The following is an 8,903-nucleotide window of genomic DNA, read 5'->3' on the forward strand; positions in this document are numbered from 1 at the left end:
CTTTGGTGACACGGGCAGTTGCGCGCTCCACAGGCTGTCGAAAACCACTCGGGAAACGAACATTGAGAGGAAAAGACTCCTTCTGGAAAACCGAGTGACTTTTCTCGTGAGGGGCACCCACGTGTGGAAGCATTCGCAGAAACGGCAGCTGTATTACCGCCGGGAAGGGTCCCCTGAGTGCGCGCCCCGTCTGAGTTCCGAGCTGGGCGGGCCATGCCTCGCCAACCCCGCTGCTCGCAGCATCTGCAGGCGCCGGGGTAGGCACCGCTGCGTGACCCGGGCTTCCCGGCTCTGGGGAAATCGAGGTCGCTTTCCCCGGCTCTCTGCAGCGGGGCAGCGTTGTCCGCTCACTCCCCCCTCCCCGGACGCCCTCACCCTCTTTCCCCCAGGTAGGGAAGGGTCTACGCGGGTCATAGAGGAGAGACCACGCCGCCCGTGGTGACGGCCCGTCCCGGGGAGGGGGCGCCGCCACTGCCATCCCGCCGCCCGCGCTCCCCACACATCGCCGCAGGCGCAGCGGACTGGTGGAGTGATGTCGGGAGATCGATCGAGAAGAATCTGGAAGAATCCGGTTAGACAGGGAAGCGGGCGGGGATGGGAGGGAGGGAGGAAGGGCCAGGGGAGGCCGCTGGGGAGACTCCCCAGAGTCCGAGGGTCCCCGGAGAAGGGGGAGGGGGCAGGCAGCCAGAAGGAGGCAAGAACCAGAAAAAAAAAGAAAAAAGATTCTGAAGCGCCCGCAGCACTCAGCCCGAACCGGCTCAGTCCCGCCGTCTCTAGAAAGTTCTGCACCCCGCCCCCTCTGTCCGCGCTCCCGCTCCTCCCAGCCCCTCCCTCGCGGCGGGGCGGGACCAATCGCTCCCCGAGCGGCTCCTGACCCACCTACCCCCGCTCCCGCGCCGCGTGCAGAGGTGCTCGAGCCTCCTCGCGGTCCGCAGTCAGTGCCGCCGCGCCCGGCCTCCCGCACGCGCCGCAGGTAGCGCCCCCGCCAGCGGCCCAGGGTGCGCTCGCGCCGGTGCCAGCTCCCGGAGAAACGGCGCGCCGCGCGGAGATGACAGCCGAGGAGATGAAGGCGGCCGAGAGCGGGGCGCAGTCGGCGCCGCTGCCCATTGAGGGAGTGGACATCAGCCCCAAACAGGACGAAGGCGTGCTGAAGGTGAGGGGCGGCGGGGCCTGCGGGGGCGGCCGAACCTGGGGCCCTGCGGGCCGCCCTTCCGCCGAGCCCGGAGCCCGCGGCCGGGCACGGGTCGAGGCGGCCGCCTCTGCAGCCTCGCGGCCGTCCTGCCGGGGGCCGGTGGCATCGCCGTCCCGTACCGGGCTGCGTCGTTTGAGGCACCGAGGCCGACCATGCGCTCAGCAGGGGGGCGGCCTAGGTGCGCGGGCCGAGGCCCCAGGCTCCCCAGTCCCCAGCGCCCGGGCCGGGGCAGGGGGTCGGGATTGCAGTGCCCACCCCGGCGCGCGCGGGGCGGCGGAGAGGGGCGGGGCGACCGCCGCGGGCACGCGAACCGCAGCCCGGGGCCAGGCCGGGCCTCCCGCGCCACGCCGCCCCCGACCCCCGCGGCCCCAGCGGAGCTGCCAGCCGCGGGGGCCGCCTCGTTAGTGGCCGTGCCAGGGCTCGCCCACCCGGGCGGTGGAACACGGGCCAGGACGGGGAGCGACTCCCCACAGTGCTTTCCTGGCCCGGCGGCCTTTGTGCGACGCAGGCGCGACAGGGTTCCGGCGCCCTCCCGGGGTCCCCTGGCGACGCCGGGACCCAGCGTGGTCCCCACTCGCCGCGCGCGGCGCCCCCTCCCTCGGCCCCGGGGAGGCCGGGCGCGGGGCATGCCGGGAGCTGTAGTCCCCTCCCCCCCGCCGCCTCCCCGAGCCGGGACTGCGGGGTGTGGGGCGGAGAGGAGGCGCTCTGCTGTGGAGCCTGCCGCCGAGTGACCGCTCGACTACAAATAGCCTGGGGAGCTGTGGGGAGGGCATCTTGACCTGGGCCAGGACAACCTGCCATGGGTCGGAGCAGGTTCCGGGGAGAGTCCGGAGAGGAATTCCCAGCCCGCGTCTTATGCCTTCTCCCCATCCGCTGCTCCTCCTCATCCTGGCTTCCCACCGCTGAGCTCCGCGTGTGTGGCACCCGCCTCAGGGGGCCTTTAGCTGGTCCAGAAGTGCATCTGTCTTTGCACCAGATTATTGGGGACCTCGAGCGTCTGCTCCAGCGGCTCTCCTGTGGCATGTGGCTTCCCCTTCTCGCTCCAGCGTCCTGCTGTTTTCTATGAGATTGTTATTCCGGGAAGGGTCATTTCCCCTTTGATCCGCCATTCCTTCCCTTTTACCTTTCTACTCCTCCAAGACCCTGTCCATTCTCCATGGAAGCTTTCCCTTAGAGGGTAACCACACACCTACCAGGTGGCGCTAAAGGAACCTGTGCGTTTCTGGGAAATAACTCCAGCCCTGGTCTTAAACAGCCTACCAGTGAGGAATACTCCGCTCCCAAGTCAGAGTTTAAGGTCCCATGGAGAGCCTCTGGGTTCACTTATAACCTGGTTTCTTCTTTACCTGTTTTGAACTGTTTCTGTTCTCTTCACTCATACTCCTCTCGTTCTCCTGTCTCCAAACCAGACCTTAATCCGATGACCACTGGCATGAAGGAAGAAGGAGGAAGTGTGGCATAAATACTTCCCCCTTTGTCGATGATAATAATAATCTATTATTCAACCCTTTACTGGTCTAATCTTCCAACAAACTGTAGGAGATAAGGATTATCATCACTGCTTTACAAATAAGGTGTGGAGAATTTTTAAAACTTATCCATACAGCGGAAACTTGAACTCAAATCTCTCAGCCTTTTGTCTCCTTTTTCAAACCAAGTCTTGCTGTACCTGAAGAAAGACAGGGAGGTTAGTTGACTCCTAAGTCAAGTTGCTAGTAGCTGAATCTGGAGGGACAAGTAGGCAGAGGAGGATGAACACAGAGAAGTCCTTTATGTTCCCTCTGGAGGCTTGCAGGCAGTGTTGGTGCCCCTTTCGGCCCCAAACCCTGGGTTACTCACTTTCTCCCCCTTCCTCCCAGGTCATCAAGAGAGAGGGCACAGGTACAGAGATGCCCATGATTGGGGACCGAGTCTTTGTCCACTATACTGGCTGGCTATTAGATGGCACAAAGTTTGACTCCAGTCTGGATCGCAAGGACAAATTCTCCTTTGACCTGGGAAAAGGTAGGCGTGGTCAGTGGGCTGGTAGGATAGGTTCGAGGTGGACACAAGCTGTCACAAGCAGAAACCATTTTCTCAGGACCAAGCTCAGGGAGGAATGGTTTATCACAGTCTGTTAACTCTTTCGGTCACTCTTTTTTTTTCTACCGTTCTGTAACTATACTGATCTTTGTCTCCCCTTCTCCTCATCACCTCCCAACACCTTACTCCCCCTTCAAAGGTGGACTGTCTTGCATCTTAAACTCTTTTGTTCAGGGTCAGGTGATCTTTTACAGTTCTTAGACCTGGTAGCACTTAATGCAACCAGGTATCTCACCTTCTGGTCCCATTTCTAAAGGATGTTCAGCTTCCCCATGAGTGTGGTACATTAACTCTTCAGAAGCACTGTTTGAGCCCAGAATCAGAACCCTGCTAAAGTGGTCCTGTTTGCCTCTGTACCTGCAGGGGAGGTCATCAAGGCTTGGGACATTGCCATAGCAACCATGAAGGTGGGGGAGGTGTGCCACATCACCTGCAAACCAGAATATGCCTACGGTTCAGCAGGCAGTCCTCCAAAGATTCCCCCCAGTGCCACGCTTGTATTTGAGGTGAGTGTCCGGCCACTGACATCAGGCTAAGAGCCAGGCCTTATCTCAGCCCAATGCCTGGCTGCCCTCCAGCCCTTCCTGCTTCTTGGAGACAATGTAGCCAAGGCTGAGGGCCTGGCCTTATGGGAGGAGAAATGCAGAGGGCTCTGCTGCTGCTAGTAATGGAAGTAACCGAAGCTTCGGGTAGCAAGAGGCAGGCACAAGACCCTCTCCAGACTCAAAGCATGGTTGGGGTTAAGACGTCTTTATCTCCAGAGCGGTACCCAGAATACTGAAAGGAGTCGGGAGGTCAGAAACGATGGCCCATTGTAAGTGGCAGTACAGAATATTGGTGCTCTAGAGATCAGAAGAGGGAGCAGTAGCTCCCCTGTGGGTCAAGGGCTGAGAAAAGGCTTCCCTGAGGAGATAGAACTTGACATTGTTCAATCTGAAAATGGTTGAGCCAGGCCGGGCGTGGTGGCTCACGCCTGTAATCCCAGCACTTTGGGAGGCCAAGACGGGCGGATCACAAGGTCAGGAGATCGAGACCATCCTGGCTAACACGGTGAAACCCCGTCTCTACTAAAAAATACAAAAAACTAGCCAGGCGACGTGGCGGGCGCCTGTAGTCCCAGCTACTCAGGAGGTTGAGGCAGGAGAATGGTGTAAACCCGGGAGGTGGAGCTTGCGGTGAGCTGAGATCTGGCCACTGCACTCCAGCCTGGGCAACAGAGCGAGACTCCGTCTCAAAAAAAAAAAAAAAAGAAGGAAAAAAAAATGGTTGAGCCAATCCGTGGGCCCTTGAATACTGAGAAACTGCTGAGAGATGATGGGTAATCATTTCTAATACCTACCAGATTGGGCTTATCAGGTAGTGTGGATTAGGATTATCTGGAATGCGTCCCAATATGTCCCTGTTAGTAGAGCAGGTAGCAAATAGATTGCTGTCCTCAGCTTAACTGAAATCTATGTAGTCTGCCCGCCTCTTCCAAAGTTGAGATTAGGGCAGCCCCCAAGAACTTCAAAAAAGTGCCGCTCTACCCAACTCTTCGTGACTGCCCTTGTGGTCAGATCTGGCCTGGCAGTTAGTAGGGACTCTCCCGGATGAGAAAGACTGTTTCACTGCCCGTGAGTTAGTATGGGAAAGAATTGTGTTACATCCTGTCCCACAGGTGGAGTTGTTTGAGTTTAAGGGAGAAGATCTGACAGAAGAGGAAGATGGCGGAATCATTCGCAGAATACGGACTCGCGGTGAAGGCTATGCTAAGCCCAATGAGGGCGCTATCGTGGAGGGTGAGACAGTACAATCTGGGCTTTCAATTCTAATTCTGATATTTAGGTCTTGCGTGGCTTTGGGCAAGTCACTTCCCTTCTCTGAGCCTATTTTCTTGTCCATAAAATGAGGGGTTGGATCATATTCTCTTTAAATCACTCCAGATCTGAGAACACAGCTAGGAGAATCTTGGGGTGATGGGGTGATGTAGGGAGGCTGATGGCATCCTTCCTCAGTCACCTGCCCTCTTACAACTCTGGTACACTGCCTCTCTTTCATACCAGTTGCACTGGAAGGGTACTACAAGGACCAGCTCTTTGACCAGCGGGAGCTCCGCTTTGAGATTGGCGAGGGGGAGAACCTGGATCTGCCTTATGGTCTGGAGAGGGCCATTCAGCGCATGGAGAAAGGAGAACATTCCATTGTGTACCTCAAGCCCAGGTGAGGGGTGGGCACTTCGTAGAGTAGGAAGGCAGGCAAACCAAGATCAAAGATATAAAATGAATTGTAGAACCAGCTGTTTGTATCCTTTTTAACTCTGGCCACACCAAACATACACCATTATGATATCCTCAGTATACTTAGAAGTGTGGCCACAATTGTCTACATCTCCTTGGATCTAAGCCCAGTCTTTTCAGTCATAGTTGCTACACTTTCTCTCCTCTGCCATCGAGATTTTCTTCTCCATTAATTTATTCAGTCATTACTGAAACAGCTACTACGTGCCAGGCACTACTGAAAATTCCTAGGGGTTTGGAGACTAATAGAACATTGTTTCTGCCTTCTAATTCTAGCTCACTGTTTAGTGAGGTGCCATTTAAATTAGTAATCACACTGCTGCCTGGCTATAAGTTATTAGAAGGGTACGAAGGATGCTGAGGGGCCATCTGATGGTGTGAAGAGGCAAGGGAAGATTTGCCAAACATTTGCACCAACTCCCAAGGGATGGGAAGGTACTTTCCAGGAAATGGACGGGAAGCCTTTTCAGCCTGGAGCAGGTTAAGTGTTGCCAAGACGACACGTCGTGTTTTTCACCCCTGCAGCTATGCTTTTGGCAGTGTTGGGAAGGAAAAGTTCCAAATCCCACCAAATGCCGAGCTGAAATATGAATTACACCTCAAGAGTTTTGAAAAGGTAAGTTTGCTCAGGGTCTTCCCACCTAAAGTCAAGTTCCACCCTGTACGTACTCTGGGGTAACTGACAACTCTCTTTCTCTCCTGGGGTGTGGCAGGCCAAGGAGTCTTGGGAGATGAATTCAGAAGAGAAGTTGGAACAGAGCACCATAGTGAAAGAGCGGGGCACGGTGTACTTCAAGGTGAGCCAACAGTCACTGTCCTAAGGACACTCCCAGGAAGAGGTGCTCTGAGCCTGCCCTTCCCTTGGTGACTGAGATCATTTTCTGCCAAGAAATGGACAGGTTGGCACCTGCCATCTTCACTTCGTATATGTGAGCTTGCTGGCCTTGCCAGTGGGAGGGGTGGGAGCAGGAACCTCTTGTGGCCATGTGTCACTGATGTCTGCAGGGTATAAGAGCCTGGTACCACTGAACCTGTGCCAGGTGCCTGAGCCTTTGTCCCATTCTAGGAAGGCAAATACAAGCAAGCTTTACTGCAGTATAAGAAGATTGTGTCCTGGCTGGAGTATGAGTCTAGTTTTTCCAGTGAGGAAGCACAGAAGGCACAGGCCCTTCGACTGGCCTCTCACCTCAACCTGGCCATGTGTCATCTGAAACTACAGGCCTTCTCCGCGGCCATCGAAAGCTGTAACAAGGTGAGGCCCCCGCAGAGGGCATGGAAGCGGCATTCACAGGCAGAGTTGAGTGCCAGCATGTCTGAAACTTCCCCTTGGTGACCAGGGCAGGGAAAGCAGCGTGGATCAGTGGGAGCTCTGAGGTTACAGGCCACAGGCCTGGATGCAAGTATTCATAGCAAGCACCTTAGCTTTAGTGGTGGGAAGCTGCTTCTGTTGGCACAGAAGTAGGAGGACACACGGAATGGGAAGAATCACGTAAGAGTTTTCTCCCACCTTGGTTCTTAGCCTCTCCGCTTACCTACTTGCTTTATTCCAAAGTGAATGTTGACGTCTGAAGTCTTTTTATTTCATCCAAAGACCTGCTGTCTTCCCTCTCTGCCTGTTGGATTAAATGACGTTCCTTCCTAGACCTTGGATTGTTCCATTTAATGCCCCAGGCCTTGTTCTTCCTGGGGTGGAGCCAGCCATTTGCAGTCCTGCTGAGGGGTACTTTTGGAACCCAGTCTTGGCCAGATGAGCTACAAGCCCTGAGCTCCCACGATGTTGCTTCCTCCCTGCATCCTTTAGGCCCTAGAACTGGACAGCAACAATGAGAAGGGCCTCTTCCGCCGGGGAGAGGCCCACCTGGCCGTGAATGACTTTGAACTGGCACGGGCTGATTTCCAGAAGGTCCTGCAGCTCTACCCCAACAACAAAGCCGCCAAGACCCAGCTGGCTGTGTGCCAGCAGCGGATCAGAAGGCAGCTTGCCCGGGAGAAGAAGCTCTATGCCAATATGTTTGAGAGGCTGGCTGAGGAGGAGAACAAGGTGAGGATTGGGGTGGGGAACAGCGGGAATAGCATCCCTCCACGGAACCTGGCTACTGTGGGCTCTTGGTGCCTTTGGTTGTCTGTGCCGATCCCAGAAACCAAAAGTTGCCCTTTTCCCTGGAGCATTAAGGAGCATGTGTTCCCTGCTATTGGGGCCGTGTTCTGTGATCAGTGCTAGGATCCTACCCACAAGCCCCAGAAGTTGGGTTGGTTGCTCTGAGTGTAATTCCCGATTTATGTTTTCTTGTGGGCCAGGCACGGTGGCTCACACCTGCAATCCCAGCACTTTGCAGGGCCAAAGTGGGAGGATCACTTGAACCCAGTAGGTAGAGACCTCAGTGACTTATGATGGCACCACTGCACTCCATCCTGAGTGACAAAATGAGACCCTGTCTAAAAAAAAAAAAAAAGCTAGATGCTTTTTATGTGTGATTAAATAAATGATACATTTACGTAGTTAAATTCAAACTGTACCAGAGTATATACAGTCAAAAGTCTGCCTCCCCCACCAGAAGCAGCTGACCCTTCAGGTTCTTGTATGGTTCCAGTGTATTGCATCAGTGCACAGGCAGACATTCATGTGGCTTTCTCCCTTTCCCCTAACAAGAGGCAACGTGCTCTATGATTTGGCACATACTGTGCTTTTTTCACATGATAGTAGCTGGAGGCTTATTTTACATCAGTATTTAAAGAACTTTTACATTCTTCTTTAGGCTTACATAGTATTCCATTGTGTGGATGTGGCTTATCTTAGTCAGTCAGTCAGTCCCCTTTTAGTCTTCCAGTGTTGTTGGTGTTTTTTTTCTGAGACAGTTTCACTCTGTCACCCAGGCTGGAGTGCAGTGGCACGATCTTGGCTCACTGCAAACTCTGCCTCCCGGGTTCAAGCAATTCTCCTGCCTCAGCCTTCCGAGTAGCTGAGATTACAGGTTCCCGCCACCACACCCGGCTAATTTTTGTATTTTTAGTAGAGACGAGGTCTCACCATGTTGACCAGTCTGTCTCGAACTCCTGACTTGAGTGATCTGCCTGCCCCTGCCTCCCAAAGCGGTGGGATGACAGGTGTGAGCCACCATGCCTGGCCAGTCTTAAACAGTGTTCTAAACCAGCACTGTCCAGTAGAAATACAGTATCAACCACATGTAATTCAAAATTTTCTGGTAACCATGTTAAAAAGGTGAAAAACAAATGGAATTAAATTTTAGTTGCATTTGTGTATTTTTCAAACCATCTTCAAAATCCAATATATATTTTGCACTAAAAACACATGAGTTTGAACTAGCCACTTACAGTAGTGGCTACCATATGGG

General features: G+C 54.5%; 1 protein-coding gene across 1 annotated transcript in view; it reads left to right on the plus strand.

Moving 5' to 3' along the window:
• FKBP4 (FKBP prolyl isomerase 4) overlaps positions 1-8,903 on the plus strand; it is an 80,905-nt gene that overhangs the window by 70,728 nt on the left and 1,274 nt on the right. Inside the window, exons 2-10 of the mRNA XM_050747107.1 lie at positions 896-1,153; positions 3,052-3,196; positions 3,638-3,780; positions 4,932-5,052; positions 5,317-5,473; positions 6,076-6,166; positions 6,264-6,347; positions 6,617-6,802; positions 7,352-7,591. Of these exons, the coding sequence (XP_050603064.1) occupies positions 1,049-1,153; positions 3,052-3,196; positions 3,638-3,780; positions 4,932-5,052; positions 5,317-5,473; positions 6,076-6,166; positions 6,264-6,347; positions 6,617-6,802; positions 7,352-7,591 (1,272 nt within the window). The 5' untranslated portion in view covers positions 896-1,048. The remainder of the gene's footprint in view (positions 1-895; positions 1,154-3,051; positions 3,197-3,637; positions 3,781-4,931; positions 5,053-5,316; positions 5,474-6,075; positions 6,167-6,263; positions 6,348-6,616; positions 6,803-7,351; positions 7,592-8,903) is intronic.

Source organism: Macaca thibetana, chromosome 11, assembly GCF_024542745.1.
Source record: "Macaca thibetana thibetana isolate TM-01 chromosome 11, ASM2454274v1, whole genome shotgun sequence".
NCBI lineage: Eukaryota > Metazoa > Chordata > Mammalia > Primates > Cercopithecidae > Macaca > Macaca thibetana.